Genomic DNA, 22,461 nt, shown 5'->3' with positions numbered 1-22,461 from the left:
TAGTTTCATCAATAAATCAATTTATTTAAAAGAATATGTTACAATTAATTACACTAAGTGACATTACCAAACAATTTTAGAGTGGTTAGCTCTAGAACAAGGAATGAAAGAAACACTGTTAGCCATTATGTGTCTGTGTATTTTCTCTTCACATTTCTTAAATCACAAATAAAAAATACAAGATACTGCAGTGAAAATACAATTAGAGTTTCTCTCAAATAAATTAAAAGTGTGCATGGTCTGGGGAAAACTGAAGCCCTGCTCACCGGCTTACAAAGGGGGATGTGATATAAAACTGGTGTCCAAGTTTAGCAGTTAGTTGGCCAGTGCCTCCACCCACATCATCCCCTCTTCGATTCCGTTCTTCCCCAGAGCCCTAAGCTTCCCACACACCCTAGATTACTGCTGAGGAGTGAGCTGACACCATCCTGTATGAGTGAGGCCTGGCATGACGCGCTCAGGTTTAGGGCAAGAGGAGGGCAGGAGGTGAAACCGGAAGATGGGGAAGTAAAGACGCACACCCACTGCCTCTGCTCTCTGAGTATTCAACCACATCACCCTCCCTCCAAAAGGAAGATAATGTGACACAGTGACTCTGGAAGGAACCTAGCGGTATGTTGGGGTGCAAAAGACCAAATGGTTTCTACCGCTAAATCAATCCAGCCAGAGAACATGAAGCAGAGAAGGGAGGGCACAGTTGTCCCTCTAGGTCTGGAGACTTCGGGTCACCCAGGATGCAGTCCCCTTTAAGAAAACTGCCTTCCAGAGCCAGGCCCCTAAGCTGGCAAATTCTGAGATGAAAGAGAGAGGTATCACCTCCTGTTAGAGCCCCATGCTGCTGCTCCAAGCACTGGGTTTGCAGATATAAGAGGGGATAACCCGAAGCTACTGGCCTGGGTAACTAAAGGATGAAACTGGATGGGCCAGGCACGGGCATGCTGAACATTTATCTAATTCCTCCCTGAGAGGTGTCCAGGCCTAGGAGCTGCCCCAAGCACTCGCCTGTGCTGAGCTTAGACCTAGGGCAAGGGGAGGGCAGAAAAATGGCGAGTAAAATAAAAATGTAAAGAGCAGAAAACCCAAAGCATGGCCCAAGGGAACCCTTTCTGCAGGGATAGGTTTCTCAGGGCCTGCATTTTCTCCTGATCCATAAAAACTCTGAGTTTTTATCAAAGAGGATAGAAACTCTCTGTTGGGAAGGGAGGACAACAAGAGATCAGGGAGATCCTGCTGGCTCTGCTGGGGCAAAGCAGGGGGAAAGGGGAGCCTCTCTATTTCCCGGAGACAAACTGCAAAAAAAGACTGAGCAAAAGCCTCCCTGGGCAGAACCCTGGACTGAGAAAGGTGGTAGGGATTAGAGAAAGGAAGTGCAGAGCAAGGGGGAAAGGGTATCACACTAACACTGCTTCGTGCAAAGAAGAGCTTGACCCGATGGAGCTGTACAGCCACAGCGACCTCTGCCTCCACTGCAGGACGCTGCTGTGGATGGGAGAGAAGGCGCTGTCCTCCAGGGCTTCCCTGCTTTCCCCTTCTCACTGTAGCTGGGGCTTTGTTAGTGGTACAGCCTCAAGCAGGGGCTAAACAGGCTAACTACCTACAGGGTCCTCACCCAATCTCCAAGCACCAAGTGAGCGCCAGGTCAGAACGACACAGGAGCAGCGTCTATGCATGCTAAAGGCATCCCCGCTACTCTCACATCACAGGTCAGCATCTGGGCTTCCCACGGACTCCCGGATTTGTTCGTTCCTCTCCCACCCTGACGGAATAGGGGCAAACTTCTATTTTTAAAGTTTGAACAAAGCTGGTGCCAAAAGCCTCTTCAGCATCTTGGAGTGGGCAATCAACATACCTTCTTTCCAGGGTCCTTTGGCTCATTATTAAGTTCATTTAAGCCAGAAAAAGTTATTTCTGTGCCAAAGCCTCCAAATTAGGGATCACTCTGCAATTTTAAACATTCAGCTTTCTTACATTTTGCACTCTGTGATTCCACCTGGGTTTGGAGAAGGTGAGGAAAGATAGGATGTCCTATATGATCCCACACCCCCTGGGGCAAGCGCCTGCCAAGGTAACAGAGTGAGAGAGAAAGCAAAGTGGCCTCACAACAATCTGCCAAAACAAGTTACAAAAACAGAAACTTCAAACCACCCCAACACTGCTCAGTGGAGTTGACTACAACCAACTATGGTTGCCTCCCAGTTAGACAAAGCAAAAGATGCCATTCTATGGAGGTTTCTGTTTAGAAGGTAGAGAAGGAAAAAAGTAAAGAAAGCTCAAAATGTTTCAGGTGCATCAGAGCCTGACTGCATCAGAGCTCCCAATGCAGTACCTTTGGAGGCTGGGGGGTTGAGAATGTTGCTCTACCCCAGTCAGTCCTGGCCCCAGACCCTGGGATGTAGCTCTCACATCTCGAAAGGTCTAACTGCAAGATCAGATGAGGAGCTCTTTGAGGGACAAAAAGATTTTCCTTCAGGTTCCTTTTAATTCAAAGCTGAGATCCAACCCAAATCAACCATATTACTACTGTTCCTTCCTGGGTCCTCAGCTAGCTTGGACAGGGTATGGTTTGCCTGGCATGGGCCACTGACCCTTCCAAGTTTCCCCAAGGCCTTGGGGATGCTGTCAGATCCTTCCCCAACATGGGTGTTTAAGGAAGTCACAGAGAATGTAGTAGTTATGGGTGGTTATTGGTCAGCAATGAAGTAGGGAAAAGCTTATATTCATAGGGACTTTCTTCTTTCCTTCCCCCTACTTAAGTCCAATCTTTGTGCCTAAAGGTATCAGCTTTAACTCTGGTCCCGAGTACCATTCCTGCTTCAGAAAGAGCAGGGAAATGGGAAATCATAACCACTAAGTGTTTCAGGTGTCTGTGGCATCAACCTCCTGAGCCCGCCCTCCCCTTCACTCTAGGTCTGTTGAGGGAAAGCATACAGGGGGCCCTCGGGAAGCAGGAAGATGTGGAATGTGGCTAAAAGCCATGAATGGAAGAGACAGAGATGGACCAGGAAAGTTGTCTTGGAATCAAGAGAGACCACACCAAGTCTTTAGACTCTCGCTACAGATCTGCAGCCTTGCTGCCCTTGAGAAACACACCTCTTTCTCCTCCCCAGCAGCCTCTTGGAAGATAAAGAAACTATGCTCCTTGCTCCTCAGACTCTATGGCAACCCATGATCCAGAATCTTCATTCAATACAAAAAAAGGGGGAAAAACCCAAGCAGGTTGTAAACTTTTCGAGTCCTTCATGAGGAGAGGTATTTTTCCCTGTAAATTTTTTTTTCCTTTTTAAAGTTTGTTTCAAAATAAAGAGAGCAAGAGAGAAGTCATGAATTCTAGTGAAAGGTGTGTAAAAACACAAGCTAAAAAAGGTACTGCCATCAATATGAAATTTAAAAAGAAATATATATATATGTATATACGTGCAGCTAATTTGTGTATATATAATTTTTACATACATACATATATATGCCTGAACAGTGCAAATGGATGGAGTTCATAGTTCCAGTTCTAAAAATATAGTACAAGGAGAGTCTGTTGGTATGAGGCCCAGATGAAAAGACAAAGATACCTTTGGCGAGTTGGTTGGGCTTATTTCTTTTCCTGTCTTAACTCAGTTGACTCCTGGTGCTGACCCATCTGTTGTTCTCTACCAGCTCAATTCCAGAGATATGAAATTCAGAGAGATTATTAATAATATTTAGTTTAGGGCTTTTGAATATAATGACTTTTTTCCTTTTTCTCTTCTTTTGTGTTAATGGTTACTCTGTCTGACATGGGAGACGAAAGGGATAAGAGGATGAGGATGAAGAGAAGGGAAGAGGGTAACGAAAGGCTAGGTGGCCACATCCCTCTGCTGTGACCTCGCCATCTGGAAAATGTTCTGAAAGGAAAAAAAGAAAAGAGTTACTGGGAAGCCTTAGGTGTCCTCATCTCCTCCCATCTAGAGACAACCCCTCACACAGAAAATGTATGACTGGATGGATGACTTGATCTGATTGGCCTCTTCACTTGATATAACTTTCCATCAAGAATCATAGCCTTGGGCTCCCCTGGTGGCGCAGTGGTTGAGAAGCCACCTGCCGATGCAGGGGACACGGGTTCGTGCCCCGGTCCGGGAAGATCCCACATGCCGCGGAGCGGCTGGGCCTGTGAGCCATGGCCGCTGAGCCTGCGCGTCCGGAGCCTGTGCTCCGCAACGGGAGAGGCCACAACAGTGAGAGGTCCGCGTACCACACACACACAAAAAAGAATCATAGCCTTTTAGAGTTGGAAGGGACCTAGGATATTAACTATCTGGTTCAGCCTTCCTGTCTCACAGATGAGGAAAGATGAGAAAACTGAGATCCAGGGAAGCTGATTTGTCCAAGATCACAGAGAGAAAAAAAGCTGGGAGAGAATCCAGATCTGATTCCCAGAGCCCAATGTTCTTTCTACTATACCAAGAATATAAACTTTCTTATTCCTGACTTTACCCTCTGAACCTTGGAAACATCTTCTTTGAGAGTAAATAGCTAATTATTCTGAATGTTTTAAATTCTGTTCCAGCACTGGCATATACAGACAGTAGGAAAGCAGCAGCAAAAACCTTCTCATGCACACACATTCTTGGTTAGCCTAGACAGACTCTTTCACGTCTCACCCAGTCAGAATGGCTAAAACTGAGGACAGCTGCCCTTCTGGGTCAGGAAGAACATGGAGGGCGATTGACAAAAAACAAGCAGAGGAGGGTACATGAAGTCATGAGAGACGGAATAGCCTGTAGCCAATGGCCAATCTCTAGACAATGGAAGGAGGGCTTTTTGGCACAGTCCGTTTAGCGTCCAAGGCTAATAACCTCTCTGGAAGAATATCCTGGCTCACATGGGATAACCAGTCTCTAACTAATACTTCTAGACAGATGGAGATGAGGGTCCAAGGTATTTGGTCACCGGACTATACATTTTAAACAAACAAACAAAAAAAGATGAAAAGGTCAATTCAAGATTGTTTAGAATTACCTCTTTTCTCCACTTGAGCTCGCAGAACACCCTCTCGAAGCATTCATGCATGTAATTGAACTGAAAAAAAAAAAACAGAGCAACACTCACTGGCTTCTCAAGACCAGGCACCAGAGGACCATGCCTTTGAACTCCTTTCCAGAGTCATCTTCCAAACTTGCTCAGCCTAGAGAAAAACCTTAACAAGCTTCATAAAACCCAGGCCTGGCTCATCTGCTATTCTCTGGCTCCTTCTAGTGGTAACTGTGAGTCAAGTGGGATATGAAATTGCCAATCCTACTCAGGCCTAAAGGAAAGACAGGAAGAACCTGGGGCTCTAGGATTCAAACAGGTTCAGATCTCAAAACAACTGCTCTACAGCTCTCTCCATTTACGCATTTAGCTTAAGCAGAACTTTAAGCCCAATCTACTTTCCCCGTGCATGCTTCCCCAACTACCACTCACATATGGTGTGAAGATTTTAACCCATCGAGGCTTCTTCTCTCCTCGAGCATATTCAAAACAGAAGGCCATTCCTTCTTCATCTGTATCCCATCGTTGCATCTCATCCCATTCAAATGCTATTACCTGGTTCTAAACAACCGAGAACAAGAGCATAAGTCTGAGAATGCTGGGGAGCTTAGGTAAGATGGTTCTGAACCAGACAGCAGAAATCAGTAGAGATGTCTACATCATTTCAGGGAAAAGACTGTGACAGAAGAATAAAAGTCAGTGTTAGCAGCCAGTGAAGGTGAGGAGCAGTGTGGATCCAGAGCCTATTTACCCCAGTCAAAACAGTGTTGATATCATTTCCCCCACAAGGAGGAATTAAAACACAGCAAGTGAGTATCAAAGTATTCCCGGTGATCGTGGACCACGCCCCCTGACTTCCCATCTACATGCTAAATGAACTCTCACCTCCAGTTGTCCTTCTTCAGTGCAGGCATGCAGTTTAAAGTGCGTGATGCTGATGGCTGTGATAACATGCCCCTTTCTCCTGGAGTCGCAGGCACAGTGGGGGAAGATGATTTCATTGTAGCCCTCACAAGTCCTTAGCATGTTGAGGTACTAGAGAAAAGAGGAAAGAGAAACAGTGTTACTATGGAACTACACCATCATCAGGAGCTGCTGAGATGGCACACAAAAGAACCAACCAACCTGAAGACCTTGCCTCTGGTCTCACATCCATTGCCAAGCTGGGACAGGACTCCTAGATGATCCTTTATCCTTCTAACTTTCAACTCCATACTTCCAACCCTGCTCTCTTTCTCTACTTATATATAAATGAAGCCAGAAGAGATATGCAACCAAGACTCCGAGGACTAGAGGGAACTCACAATGCCATTTAGTCAAGCCCTCTATTTTCACTGTACCTAAGGGATGGAATCAAATCTATCCTTATAATTAAGGCAAGAGAGCTAATGTTTCTCATCTCTTCTCCAATCAAAAGTTAGAATGATCTCAGTGATGAGGATTAAGCTCTCCCAAATCTCATATTCATAAAAAGTTTAAGCTGAAAGAAACTTTAAAAGTTAGTCATTTTAGGGCTTCCCTGGTGGCACAGTGGTTGAGAGTCCACCTGCCGATGCAGGGGACACGGGTTCGTGCCCCAGTCCGAGAAGATCCCACATGCGGAGCGGCTAGGCCCGTGAGCCATGGCCACTGAGCCTGCGTGTCCGGAGCCCGTGCTCTGCAATGGGAGAGGCCACAACAGTGAGAGGCCTGCGTACCGCAAAAAAAAAAGAGTCATTTTACAGAAACTCAGAATAATATGAGACTTGTTTAATGTCACAGGTAATAGTAAGTGGCACAACCAGGATTAGAAGCCAGGTTTAATTTCTAGGCCTCTGATCCTTTCTCTATTACCAACTAGTCCCATTTAGCCCCACTGTCCCCTGGGTCTCCAGCATATATGTCTCCTTAAAAAGCATCTAGAACGGGCTTCCCTGGTGGTTCAGTGGTTGGGAGTCCGCCTGCCGATGCAGGGGACACGGGTTCATGCCCCGGTCTGGAAGGATCCCACATGCCGTGGAGTGGCTGGGCCCGTGGGCCATAGCCGCTGTGCCTGTGTGTCTGGAGCCTGTGCTCTGCAACGGAAGAGGCCACAGCAGTGAGAGGCCCGCATACCACAAAAAAAAAAAAAAAAGCATCTAGACCAAAAAGAAGTGACACATGTAACCCTCACAGGTACAATGCTCCAAGACTGATCCAGAGAGGTCTCTGAACTCTTTGTCCCTTCTCTTCTACAGTTAAAGGCTGGCCTCTCTCTTACTTAACTCACTATGTTGAGTTGAGAGGGGAGAGAGTAAAAGAGAATGAATGGGAAGGACAGCAGAAGAGAAATAGGGAAAAGATGATAAGGAAAAAAGAAGACACATGGACTCTGACCTGGTTTCCTCAGTGACTGCCTGGGAAACAAGCAAATAGTCTCAAGTTTGTGTGACACCCTCATCTGCATATCACACAGGAAGAACAAGGCATAGTGGTGATGTGAGCAGAGAGCTAGAGAGAAGACAAAGGTATAGCACCCTAGTTGATTTCAACTAGATGGGTACAGAGGTTAGAATACACTGGAGAGCTGCCTTCCGTCTCACCAAGAGAAAAGAAGAGACAGGCACAAAAAGGATCCTAGGCAACCCATGGCTCTGGTATCAAGGAATGGCACCTAAGACTGTCTCTACTGCCACCAGGGACTGTCTGGGAAGACCTAAGGGCCCAAACTATGGCAAAGGTATGAGCTGTCCTCTGTATCTGGAGAGCAAGGGAACTTACACAAAGCTTACTTATCTGTTAACTTTGGAGTATTTTGTCAAGATTCTACTTGAGAGCTAGCAAACTGAACATCCCAATTTACAGAAAAGAAACTGAAAGTGACAAGTTTGTGAATTCCTGAAGGTCTCACAGTGATCTGGCAACTAAGTAGTGATCTGGCAACTAATCGTAGTGATCTGGCCTAATCTCAGGCCTATCAACTGTGCTAAGTTGTTATACATAATGGTATCAAGACCTACAGGCTCTGAAGGGTCCATCTGAGGTGGTAGTTTCAATGTATTGACCATGACCACTGACTAGGCTAATGTCTTTGAACACTGATACCTGAATAAAACCCAAACTTTTGTCAGGGGGGAGGGAGGTCTTTAAAATAGGACTGCAGTATTATGGGGCCGGTACACACTTGTACACTGGCACTAGGTTTTCAAGAGAAGCATATTTTATACTCAGTTCAGATGACCCATGGGGAAACCTATCAATGTACTAACTGCACTTGTGTTCTTAACTAAGGATTACAAGATACAAACTTGGGTCTAAAAAATAATTTCATAATAGATTATTATGCTTGTTAAACTCAGATTTTCTATATTTTGCCACAGAACAACCCAAACCTATTTATTTCTCTAGCACTTTGCACTGTGCCTGGCACACACTTGATGCTCCACAAATATTTTTTGTTAAATGTATAAATGGAAGCTAGTGTGTTTAGAGTGCTATATGTGCAAAGAAACAATATGTATTCCATATTCAGAAGGCCTTATGAAATTACTTTGATTCTGTTGGCTTTGACAAAGGCAAAGAACTATTGCAGAGGTGGATAGCCCTTTTCAGTAGAAGATGCGGATGTGTTGGTCAGAATCATGCATTAATATATAGAAGACAATACTATTATCTTAAAGAAGAGGTGGAAGTTGAGTTTTAAAATTCTATCTCCCACATAGCAAAATTCCCTTAACCAAAATTCTGCCAAGACGTTATTCTATTTTTTAAAAAACATTTTTATTTATTTATTTTCAAATATTTATTTATTTGGCTGCACCACAGCACGCGGGATCTTTGTTGCCGTGTGCGGGATCTTTTTAGTTGAGGCTGTTAGCTGTGGCATGTGGGATCTAGTGCCCTGACCATGGATTGAACCCAGGCACCCTGCATTGGGAGCGTGGAGTCTTAACCACTGGACCACCAGGGAAGTCCCAAAACTTAATTCTATTTAAAAGATTTTTGTGTTGTCTATTTCAGCTTGTTGGTATGCAGAACATTGGTGACTAGTTCCCTTTTTGTCATGAGTGATAAAATAACTATTCCACCTAGATATGAGACTATGGGCTGGGCTTCCATTCTTATTCCAATACAATTAATTAATTTTTAAATAAAATTATTTATTTATTTATTTATTTTTGGCTGCATTGGCTGTTCATTGCAGTGTGCGCGTTTCTCATTGCGGTGGCTTCTCTTGTTGCCGAGCACAGGTTCTATTTGCATGGGCTTCAGTAGTTGTGGCACACCAGCTCAGTAGTTATGGTTCACAGGCTCTAGAGCACAGGCTCAGCAGTTTTGGTGCACGGGCTTAGCTGCTCCATGGCATGTGGCATCTTCCCAGACCAGGGCTCGAACCCATGTCCCCTGCATTGGCAGGCAGATTCTTAACCACTGTGCCACCAGGGAAGTCCCAATACAATTAATTAAGGTGGATCAAGATTCCCTCCTAAGAAGTGCTCAGAAAGTACAAAAGAAATTCAAGTGGCCTATCAGAATTATTACCAATGCAATTACTGCCTTGTATAAAAAATGTACAAAAACTATTATGAAAAGCTATAACTGGAAAATTTGCAACTCTCTGAATTGGCAAAGAAAGAAGCTTTAAGATGATATGTGTGGAAGTTTTTGTAAGTGTTCTTTACAAATTTTATTTTTGACAATTTTCATCCCTCTATTTATGGCAGATACCAATTCAAAACTAATTTTGAAATATTCCAAGAATATCATAGGTAGCCCTCTCCAACAGAACTTTCTGTGATGATGACAATGTTCCATATCTGAGCTGTCCAATACAGTAGCTACTAGCCACATATGACTACTCAACACCTGAAATATGCTACTGCATCAGAAGAATTAGATTTTAAATTTTATTTAAGTTAAATGAATTTAAAATTAAATTTAAATAGCCACATGAGGCTAGCAGCTATGGAATCAAACAGCACAGCTCTAGGATATACTAACCAAAAGCACGACTGAGAGTAAATGTTTAAGCAACTGCACAGATGGGAGTTGTGAAAACAAATGATTTTGTGATTGCTAAATCACAACTAAAATAATTTCTAATGTTAAACATCCAAATATTAATTCTTACAGAATCTTATTTTTATCATATTAAATGTTTTGCACATCTTTAATTTTAGGACTTTTTATTATCAAAAAGAATACTGTTTGGTTATTATTAATAATAAAGTTATATAACTATATATACCACAATAAGCTTTCTGTGTGCTAAATGGAGGAACACAATGGGCTTCATATCAAGGTCTGTAACTCCCTCCTTCTTTTTAAATCAGTTAAGCCACTGACCAGGTTGTAAACATCTATCAAAAATGACTAGAATAGGTTTAGGAGATAAGAAGGGGCATTTTCAAAAAGCACATGAAAAGATGCTCAACATCACTAATTATTAGAAAAATGCAAATCAAAACTACAATGAGGTATCACCTCACACCAGTCAGAATGGCCATCATCAAAAAGTCTACAAATAACAAATGCTGGAGAGGGTGTGGAGAAAAGGGAACCCTCTTACACTGTTGGTGGAAATGTAAGCTGATGCAGCCACTGTGGAAAACAGTATGGCAGTTCCTAATAAAACTAAAAATAGAACTACCATATGACCCAGCAATCCCACTCCTGGGCATATATCTAGACAAAACCGTAATTCAAAAAGATATATGCGGGCTTCCCTGGTGGTGCAGTGGTTAAGAATCCGCCTGCCAATGCAGGGGACATGGGTTAGAGCCCTGGTCTGGGAAGATCCCACATGCAGCGGAGCAACTAAGCCCATGCGCCACAGCTACTGAGCCTGTGCTCTAGAGCTCGCGAGCCACAACTACTGAGTTGGCGTGCCACAACTACTGAAGCCTGTGCCCCTAGAGCCTGTGCTCAGCAACGAGAGAAGCCACTGCAATGAGAAGCCCGCGCAACTCAATGAAGAGTAGCCCCCTCTCGCCACAACTAGAGAAAGCCCGTGCGCAGCAACAGAGACCCAACACAGCCAAAAATGAAAACAAATAAATTTATATAAAAAAATATGCACCCCTATGTTCATAGCAGCACTATTCACAATAGCCAAGACATGGAAACAACCTAAATGTCCACCAACAGATGAATGGATAAAGAAGATGTGGTCATACGTACAATGGAATACTACTCAGTGCTATAAAAAAGAACAAAATAATGCCATTTGCAGCAACATGGATGCAACCAGAGATTATCATACTAAGTGAAGTCAGAAGGAGAAAGACAAATACCATATGATATCACTTATATGTGGAATCTAAAATATGACAACCATATGATATCACTTATATGTGGAATCTAAAGTATGACACAAATGAACCTATCTATGAAACAGAAACACAGACACAGAGAACAGACTGGTGGTTGTCAAGGGGGAGGAGGTTGAAGGAAAAATGGAGTGGGAGGTTGGTGTTAGCAGATGTAAGCTTTTATATACAGAATGGATGAACAACAAGGTTCTACTGTACAGCACAGAGAACTATATTCAATATCCTATGAAAAATCATAATGAAAAAATATTAAAATGAAGTGTGTATATATATATATATATATATATATATATAAATTAACACAACATTGTAAATCAACTATACTTCAATAAAAAGTATATTGAAAAATAAAATTTATAAACAATAAATGCTGGAGAGGGTATGGAGAAAAGGGAACCCTCCTTCACTGTTGGTGGGAATGTAAATTGGTATAGCCACTATGGAGAACAGTATGGAGGTTCCTTAAAAAACTAAAAATAGAGCTACCATATGACCCAGCAATCCCACTCCTGGACATATACCCTGAGAAAGCCATAATTCAAAAAAAGACATGTACCACAATGTTCATTGCAGCTCTATTTACAATAGCCAGGACATGGAAGCAACCTAAGTGTCCACTGACAGATGAATGGATAAAGATGTGGCATATATATACAATGGAATATTACTCAGCCGTAAAAAGAAACGAAATTGAGTTACTTGTAGTGAGGTGGATGGACCTAGGGTCTGTCATACAGAGTGAAGTAAGTCAGAAAGAGAAAAATAAATACCGTATGCTAACACATATATACGGAATCTAAAAACAAACAAACAAATGGTTATGAAGAACCTAGGGGCAGGACAGGAATAATGACACAGATGTAGAGAATGGACTTGAGGACACGGGGAGGGGGAAGGGTAAGCTGGGACGAAGTGAGAGAGTGGCACGGACTAATATATACTACCAAATGTAAAATAGATAGCTAGTGGGAAGCAGCCGCATAGTATAGGGAGATAAGTTCAGTGCTTTGTGACCACCTAGAGGGGTGGGATAGGGAGGGTGGGAGGGAGACACAAGAGGGAGGAGATATGGGGATACATGTATATGTATAGCTGATTCACTTTGTTATAAAGCAGAAACTAACACAGCATTGTAGAGCAATTATACTCCAATAAAGATGTTTAAAAAAGTGTGTGTGTGTGTATATATATATATATATACACACACACACACACATATATACATACACACACACACATATATATATATGGCTGAATCACTTTGCTGTGCAGCAGAAATGAACACAACATTGTAAATCAACTATACTTCAATTAAAAATATATTGAAAAATAAAATCAATAAACAATAAATGCTGGAGAGGGTATGGAGAAAAGGGAACCCTCCTGCACTGTTGGTGGGAATGTAAATTGGTACAACCACTTTGGAGAACAGTATGGAGGTTCCTTAAAAAACTAAAAATAGAGCTACCATATGACCCAGCAATCCCACTCCTGGGCATATATCCGGAGAAAACAATAATTCAAAAATATACATGCACCCCAATGTTCACTGCAGCACTATTTACAATAGCCAGGACATGGAAGCAACCTAAATGTCCATCAACAGATGAATGGATAAAGAAGATGTGGCACATATATACAATGGAATATTACTCAGCCATAAAAAGGAACAAAATTGAGTTATTTGTAATGAGGTGGATGGACCTAGAGTCTGTCATACAGAGTGAAGTAAGTCAGAAAAAGAAAAACAAATACTGTATGCTAACGCATGTATATGGAATCTAAAAAAACAGTACTGATGAACCTAGTGGCAGGGCAGGAATAAAGATGCAAACATAGAGAACGGACTTGAGGACATGGGAAGGGAGAGGAAGCTGGGACGAAGTGAGAGTAGCATTGACGTATATACACTACCAAATGTAAAATGGATGGCTAATGGGAAGCTGCTGCAGAGCACAGGGAGATCAGCTCAATGCTTTGTGACGACCTAAAGGGGTGGGACAGGGAGGGTAGGAGGGAGGCTCAACAAGGAGGGGATATGGGGATATATGTATACATATAGCTGATTCACTTTGATGTACAGCAGAAACTAACACAACACTGTAAAGCAATTATATTCCAATAGATATTAAAAAAAACTAAAGAAATTAATCATTGTTGGACCTTAGTTAATATATAACAAGTGTACCATATTAAGTAAGATAGGAACTCTGTACTATATCCTTAGTTTTTTCTGTAATACGAAACTGCTATAAATTCTATCAATAAAAAAGCAAAAAAACAAAAAAACAAAAAAACCCCTAAAAATAGAACTACCATATGATACAGCAATCCCACTCCTGGGCATGTATCTGGAGAAAACCATAACTTGGAAAGATACATGCACCCCAATGTTTACTGCAGCACTATTCACAATAGCCAAGACATGGAAACAACTAAATGTCCATCAACAGAGGAATGGATAAAGAAGATGTGGTACATATATACAATGGAGTATTACTCAGCCATAAAAAAGAATGAAATAATACCATTTGCAGCAACATGGATGGACCTAGAGATTATCATACTAAATGAAGGAAGTCAGAAGATAAAAGACAAATACCATATGATATCACTCATATGTGAAATCTAAAAAATAATACAAATGAATGTATATACAAAACAGAAACTGACTCACAGACTTCAAAAACAAACTTATGGTTACCAAAGGGGAATGGTGGGGGGGAGGGATAAATTAGGAGGTTTGGGATTAACATATACACACTATATGTATTAAATTAGGAGGTTTGGGATTAACATATACACACTAACATATACACTCTATATTTTACTATATGTAAAATAGGGATAAATAGATAATCAACAAGGACATACTGTATAGCACAGGGAACTCTACTCAATATTCTGTAATAACCTATATGGGAAAAGAATCTGAAAAAGAATGGACATATGTATAACTGAGTCACTTTGCTGTATATATGAAACTAATACAACTTTGTAAATCAACTATACTCCAATATAAAATTAAATTAAATTTAAAAAAGAGATAAGAAGGGGCATTTTATAAAGAGATTATGGGGACATAAACCTACCATGACCATTTTCCTTTGTTCATACAGCTTCTGTAATTGGTAGGATTTTTCCTCTGCTTTGATGTAACCTTTTTTCACATCATCAACAGCCTGTCACCAAAACAAGGCAGGGAAGAAAGAAATGTAAAAATTAGTATCAAGTACATTCTTGATAAAAATAAAGAGACATAGATTCATTTTCATAATATCTCTTATCCATCTGGTTATCACCAGTGAACTCTGCCACATGGGTATATTTACTGGAATAAGTAGCATTTAATGAGTGCCTGGTATGTGCTCAAGGATTGTTCTAGGCACGTGAGGGATCTGGTTTCTCCTGTTAAGAGATTTAAATTCTGGTTAATTTATACATGAGAAAGAATTACAGAACACTGCAAGATAGTATACAATACTGTATTAAAGATAACAGTGAAGTAGCAAAAAATGTGTGACATAAATAGTAAGTGGTACATGAAGCCAGAACAGGAGAGCTTATTGCTAACCGTAGTTATCAAGGAAGTCTCAGTTGGACCCCAAAGGAGAGGCTGAATAGAAGAAACTACAAGCTAAAGTCAGGAAACAGGAATGGGTTTGACCTTAAATACATTCAGGAGACAGACCTGCCTGATTTGAATAAAGGGTACATGTTAGGTGACAATGAAAAATAATTCTGAATGGGTAGGTTAATGGGGTATGAAGGATCCTAAAAAGCAGGCACAGGAATTTAGACTTAAGGAGAGTAGAGAGCTAAAATAAATAATTAAAAAACTGTTGTTGTTATTGTTGTTTTTTAAGAAAGATTGATCTGTATATGACTGCCCAAATGATTTAAGCCAAGGAGAGAATGAAACAAGGGAGATCAAAGATGTTGTGGTACTGTAAGCATGAAATGAAACAAGACCTTAATCTAGGGTGGTAACAACTGGAAGAGAGGAAGTGATAAATCTGAGACCATGAACCGAAAAACTTTCAGAGAGGACTTGATACAGGCATGAAGGTACCCAGATATAATATTCTAATATGCTAATTCTAAACTATTCCTGGTTCAGCCATATGAAACATACATCCCCTTTCCAACCTTACTCTACTCCTCCTCCACTCCAAGAAAAACTTAAAAAATCTTATGGAAGGGAAAACTCATCTTTGGGAGGAAAAAAAGAAAAAGAACAAATAGAACCATTTGTCCAGGGCATTCAGGATCTAACCTCAGTGAGTCACTGAAAGGACAACTCTATACAGACACCAGGCAGGGGCCCACTTGAATCTTTATCAGAAAAGTGCTGATTTCCTTAAGGTAGAAATCATTCCCCATAGTCTTTTAAGGGAAAATATTTGCATAACAGAATGAATTCAGGACTGAAGTTAAGAGACTAGTTCAAATTCTAGCTGTCACCTACCAATATGCACTTGAGTAAGTCACTTAAACCCTCTCAGTCTGTAAAACAGGAATAACACTCATCTTGTAGGTGGACAACAAAATGAGATAAAAGATGTTAATAGTTTTGTAAAGTGTATATAAATATATATAAATAGTTACTATTACTATCATTTATATTAGTATCATTTAGCTGTTAAATTCCTCTAAGAACCACACAAGATATTAATAACCTGCCTGGGACTTGCCTAATGGAAAGATTATGCCAGTGTCTCCCCAGTCCTAGCCGTATAAGCAAGGATTCACTTAGTCAGAGAGGGTTATATTCACAGAGGCGATGCTCAATAAGAACTGCCACCAATGTCCTGAAGAACCTGAACATTCTGTTGTTTATCACCAAAAGACTCAGCTGCTCCAGGTCAAATTTAAACCAGTTACTGAAAAGCTGGGAGAGAAGTAAAGAGGGAAAACAAACAAATCAATACTGGTTTATCTATTCAGTTTCCCCAATACCTAGAACTGTGTCTGACTAGTAATAGCACTTAAATATTGATGAACATTTCCCCAGAGCACAGGTGGGTCATCTACACAGAGTGAACATCTACTCCAGCAGCTCTAAGTGACCTATTTTCACATGGGGCAGTAAAAATGTTCTCTCCTCACTCATTTCTAATCAAGATTATACTGCTTGACTAGCCCTGTATGAAAAACACAAATATTACCATACTAGATTCCTTTTTCCCTTAATTAAAATATTTTTATTAAAGTAAAAGACATACATAATTTTTTAAAATGTGTATTACTAAGAGGTGCCTAATAAAAATAAGTCTCCTGATTCCACAGCCTCATTACACAGATACTTTAAAGCACTGTAAACAGTTTTTTGTGACATTCCTTTCATAATTCTAAATGTCATGCTTATGCTGCTAATTCCTAACTTACCAATTTTAGACAATGTTGACTTCCTGTTAAAAATAATAACTTTTAGGGACTTCCCTGGAGGTCCAGTGGTTGAGAATCCATGCTTCCACTGCAGAGGGCATGGGTTCGATCCCTAGTCAAGGAACTAGGATCCCACAGGCCACGCAGTGTTGCCAAAAAAAAACTAATAAAATAAATAAATAAGTTTTAGCTTTCTTATACCACTCCTACACTCTTCTTCCTTCAACACCTCAATAAAAATTAAATCAATAATCAGTATTGATTACTGTAATCTATACATTATTGTAAGCATGTAAACATCGTTCACAACTAAATCATGTACTGTACCAGGGCTTCCTCTCTCGTACATTTTTTTTCCTCTTAGGCTAACTGCCTGTTTGTTTGTAACCTTCCACATGCCTCTCACCAATTCTTCCACGATAACCAAACACCAAAGTCATGTTGATTCATTCAAACATTCATTTTCTAAAAAATGTTGACTGTTCTCATCTGCTGTGTCTCATCCTCTTCTCTTTGCAGGTTTACGCCTCTTAAAATCCATTAATGTTACTTTCAGGAAGAAGTAGTTTAAAAGTATGTTTAGTCTGCCAGTCTTAGCCAGAAATTAAATATATCCTACTATGGATTTTGACCTTATCAATTTTTTAAGGAAAAGGCACATTACTATCATTATTATCCAGTATTTCATCAATTCTAAGGTGCACATTTTTTCACATTTTATTGTTCCTAAAATTGGGATGCATCTTATAATCAATGTGTGTTGTTTAATTGGTAGCTTTTTTCTCTTTGCAGTACATAAAATACTAGTGCATCTTACAACTGATGGCATCTTAGAATTGACGAGATGCATGAGATATTCCTACCATCAACATATGATACAAAATAGTAACTAAAATTAAGTGAGGGAAAAAAATTTAGTATTATTTTCCAAAAGGCACAATTGTTTACCTAGTCAATCAAAAAAATCACTTGAGCTGTTGTGCACTGCTGGGAATGTAAAATGGTACAGCTGCTATGGAAAAGTGTGGTGATTTCCTCAAAAAATTAAAAATAGAAGTACCATATGATCCAGCAATCCCAATTCTGGGTATATTAAAAGCAGAAGTTTGAAGAGATATTTACATAACCATGTTCATGACAGCATTATTCATAACAGCCAAGAGGTGGAAGCAACCTAAATGTCCATCCACAGATGAATAAACAAAATGTGATATACATGTACAATGGAATATAATTATTCAGCCTTAATAAGGAAGGAAATCCTGTCATATGCTACAACATGAAAAAGCCTTAAAAGGACATTATGCTAAATGAAATAAGCAAGTCACAAAAAGAAAAATAATGTATGATTCTACTTACATGAGATACCTAAAGTAGTCAAATTCACAGAGTATAGAATGGTAGTTGCCAGAGGTAGGGGAGGGGGAAATGAGTTGTTTAATGGGTAGAGAGTTTTAGTTTTGCAAGATGAAAAATTTCTGGAGATCCACTGACAATAATGTGAATATATTTAACACTACTGAACTGTACATTTAAAAATGGTTAAGAGGGCTTCCCTGGTGGCACAGTGGTTGAGAATCCGCCTGCCGATGCAGGGGACACGGGTTTGTGCCCCGGTCCGGGAAGATCCCACATGCCGTGGAGTGGCTGGGCCTGTGAGCCATGGCCACTGAGCCTGCGCGTCCAGAGCCTGTGCTCCGTAATGGGAGAGGCCACAACAGTGAGAGGCCTGCGTACCACAAAAATTTAAAAAAATTTTTTTAAAAATAAAAAAATAAAATGGTTAAGAGGGTAAAAATACCTTATTAAATTATAAATTTTAAATATGTGAAGTTTATTGTATGTCAATTATACCTCAATAAAGCTGTTTAAAAAACTGAAGAAACAGAAGAGTTCAGAAAAGTTGTTGTATATGAGATACTGCTACAAAAATAACAGCTTTTCTTTCTATATACCTAAATATTTTATTTTTGCTTTATAGTTTTATAATTCAAAAAGTAATTTCATAAGCTCTGCTTTGTTTATATTTTGATACTGATTTTAAAAATGTGAGGTACTACTATTACCCTTTAATAGATCAGAAAACAGATCTCAGCAAAGCTATGTTAAGGATTTACCCAATGGAGAGCTTGTACTTGAACCAGATATTCTGACTCCTGGTAAATAATTATTCCATTCCAACAATACAAAGAAAAAATATCCCATTCATAACTGTAATAAAAATATGAAATACTTGGGAATAATTTAAAGGGGCATATGTGAAACATAAAATGACAGAACTTTATTTGGGGAAACAAAAGATGAGATAAATAAAACAGAAACATCACACATTTAGTTGGGAATACCACATTTAATAAAAATGGTGACTCTTCTTCAGTTAAACTAAATTTAACAAAAATCCAATTAGAATTGTAATGGGATACTTTATAAAGTGTTATGAAATGGGTTAATTATTTTCAAAATAATTTTAAAAGAAAGTAAAAAGTAAGGATAGTATTCTCTATATGGCTCTGCTAAATTCATTGTTTACAGTCATAGCAGTATAAACACTAAATATTAATCTAACAAATATTATAATTTGACTGTAGTAAGAAGACAGGACAGATGAAAAGATACGAATATGTAGTGGAATGGGGGAGGAAGTGGAGCTAAAGTCCCATCTTCTATAGCAGGTAGTTACGCAATATTGCTTGAATCGGAAACATCAAGTAGGAGTAATATAATCAAGTTATAATAGAGGTATGGAAGTAAATTAAAATGAAATAGATATCCCATGTTCTTGGATTGGAAAAATTAATATTGTTAAAAAGGCCATACTACCCAAAGCTATCCACAGATTTAATGTGATCCCTATCAAATTACCCATGACATTTTTCACAGAACTAGAATAAATAATCCTAAAATTTATATGGAACCATAAAAGACCCAGAATTGCCAAAGCAATCCAAAAGGAAAAAGAACAAAGCTGGAGGCATAATCTTCCCAGACTTTGGACAATACTACAAAGCTACAGTAATCAAAACAGTGTGGTACTGGCACAAAAACAGATATATGGCTCAATGGAACAGAATAGAGAGCCCAGAAATAAACCCACACACCTATGGTCACTTAATCTTTGAAAAGGAGGCAAGAATATACAGTGGAGAAAAGACAGTCTCTTTAGCAAGTGGTGTTGGGATAGCTGGACAGCCGTGTGCAAATCAATGAAGTTAGAACACTCCCTTACGCCATGCACAAAAATAAACTCAAAATGGCTTAAAGACTTAAATATAAGACATGACACCATAAAACTCCTAGAAGAGAACATAGTCAAAACATTCTCAGACATAAATTGTAGCACTGTGTTCTTAGGTCAGTCTCCCCAAGGCAATAGAAATAAAAGCGAAAATAAACAAATGGGAGCTAATCAAACTTTTAAGCTTCTGCACAGCAAAGGAAGCCATAAACAAAACAAAAAGACAACCTACATACTGGGAGAAAATATCTGCAAACCATGCTACTGACAAGGGCTTAATTTCCAAAATATACAAGCAGCTCATACAACTCAATAACAAAAAAATAAACAACCCAATCAAAAAATGGGCAGAAGACCTAAACAGCCATTTCTCCAAAGAAGACATACAGATGGCCAATAGGCACATGGAAAGATGCTCAACATCGCTAATTATTAGAGAAATGCAAATCAAAACTACAATAAGATACCACTTAACACCAATCAGAATGGCCATCATTAAAAAAATCTACAAATAACAAATGGTGGAGAGGGTGTGGAGAAAAGGGAACCCTCCTATACCTGTTTGTGGGAATGTAAGTTGGGGTAGCCACTATGGAAAACAGTATGGAGGTTCCTCAGAAAACTAAAAATAGAATTACCATATGACCCAGCAATCCCACTCTTGGGCATACATCTGCAGAAAACTCTAATTTGAAAAGATACATGTGCCCCAATGTTCATAGCAGCACTATTTACAATAGCCAAGTCATGGAAGCAACCTAAATGTCCGTGGACAGATGAATGGATAAAGAAGATGTGGTATGTGTGTGTGTGTGTGTATACACACTCGCACGCGCACACACATACACACACATATATATAATGGAATATTACTCGACCATAAAAAAGAATGAAACAATGTCACTTGCAGCAACATGGATGGAGCTAGAGATTATCATACTAAGTGAAGTCAGACAGAAAGACAAATATCATATGATATCATTTATATGTGGAATCTAAAATATGACACAAATGAACTTCTTTACAAAACAGAAACAGACTCACAGACATAAAAAACAAACTTCATGGTTACCAAAGGGGAAATGGGCTGGGGGAGGGATAAATTAAGAGTTTAGGATTAGCATATAAATACTACTATATATAAAATAGATGACCAACAAGGACCTACTATATAGCACACAGAACTATATTCAATATCTTGTAATAAACTGTAATGGAAAAGACTATGAAAAAGAATATACATGTATAACTGAATCACTCTGCTGTACACCAGAAACTAACACACATTATAAATAAACTATACTTCAATAAAATTTTTTTAAAAGATGAAATAAAACCAACAAAAAACAAGCTAAAAGAGGTGAAAGTGGTTGTCTATGAGAGGAAAAGTGGGAATAACTAATATTTTTCATAATAACCTGTGTAAAACTATTTGATTGGGCTTCCCTGGTGGTGCAGTGGTTGAGAGTCCGCCTGCCGATGCAGGGGACGCGGGTTCGCGCCCCGGTCCGGGAAGATCCCACATGCCCCGAAGCGGCAAAAAAACAAACAAACAAACAAACAAACAAACAAACAAACAAAAAAAAAAACTATTTGATACTTTAAGCTCTATGTATGTATAATTTTGATGAAAAATTTTTTGAAAAAGAACATAGCCCCATAATGTTCATTTGTTATTGTTTTTAAAAATAATAATAAATACATTTTGAACTCCAGGATATCCCCTTCTTAAACTTTTTTTTTAATGGCTTTATTTATTTGTTTATTTTTGGCTGCATTGGTTCTTCATTGCTGTGCACAGGCTTTCTCTAGTTGCAGTGAGTGGGGTCTACTCTTCATTGCGGTGTGAGGGATTCTCATCACGATGGCTTCTCTTGTTGCGGAGCACAGGCTTTAGGCGTGTGGGCTTCAGTAGTTGTGGCACGCAGGCTCAGTAGTTGTGGCTTGTGGGCTTTAGAGCGCAAGCTCAGTAGTTGTGGTGCACGGGCTTAGCTGCTCCACAGCATGTGGGATCTTCCTGGACCAGGGCTTGGACCCGTGTCCCCTGCACTGGTAGGCGGATTCTTAACCAGTGCACCACCAGGGAAGTCCCCCTACCTTCTTAAATTTATCTGTTGTCAAAATGGGATAGAACATTTTACAAATTTAACTAAGATCCAGGAGGCAAAACAGCTTACTCAAGGATTCACACTGGATTGGCAAATGACCACTACATACAAACAGAAAAAGAAATCAGGCCTTTCCAGGGAGATCAGTTCACCCACCTGATGAAAGAAGTAGGTAACAGCAAGGTCATTGTCATTTAAGAGGATTTCTTCTTCTGTCGTAAAAAGCCACTTTCGAATGGTTAGGCAGGTGCCTGGCACAGCTGATGTGTAATTCTGGACGTAGAGTTTATGAGGAAATTCATTAGGTGCCAGCTTACGTACTACAGAGAAGACAAAGTAAAGAAAGCCAGAGTGAGAAGATATACAAGGCATCTCCCTAGTATGAACTGTGTAAAGCAGACAAGAATGGAGGTTATCATTAACCAGCACATCAGCT

General features: G+C 39.8%; 1 protein-coding gene across 2 annotated transcripts in view; it reads right to left on the bottom strand.

The window, feature by feature from the left end:
• The window catches only part of SNX27 (sorting nexin 27), an 81,034-nt gene continuing 58,573 nt past the window's right edge, over positions 1–22,461 (bottom strand). For both annotated transcript variants that reach the window (XM_059080240.2, XM_067036101.1), the window contains 6 exons: positions 22,182–22,345; positions 14,387–14,476; positions 5,890–6,039; positions 5,437–5,565; positions 4,993–5,052; positions 1–3,875 (listed from right to left, as the gene is read on the bottom strand). In XM_059080240.2, the coding sequence (XP_058936223.1) occupies positions 3,828–3,875; positions 4,993–5,052; positions 5,437–5,565; positions 5,890–6,039; positions 14,387–14,476; positions 22,182–22,345 (641 nt within the window). In that variant the 3' untranslated portion in view covers positions 1–3,827. The remainder of the gene's footprint in view (positions 3,876–4,992; positions 5,053–5,436; positions 5,566–5,889; positions 6,040–14,386; positions 14,477–22,181; positions 22,346–22,461) is intronic.

The sequence above is a fragment of the Kogia breviceps genome, chromosome 1 (genome assembly GCF_026419965.1).
Source record: "Kogia breviceps isolate mKogBre1 chromosome 1, mKogBre1 haplotype 1, whole genome shotgun sequence".
Classification (NCBI taxonomy): Eukaryota; Metazoa; Chordata; class Mammalia; order Artiodactyla; family Physeteridae; genus Kogia; species Kogia breviceps.
This window is presented reverse-complemented; position numbering and strand designations above follow the sequence as displayed.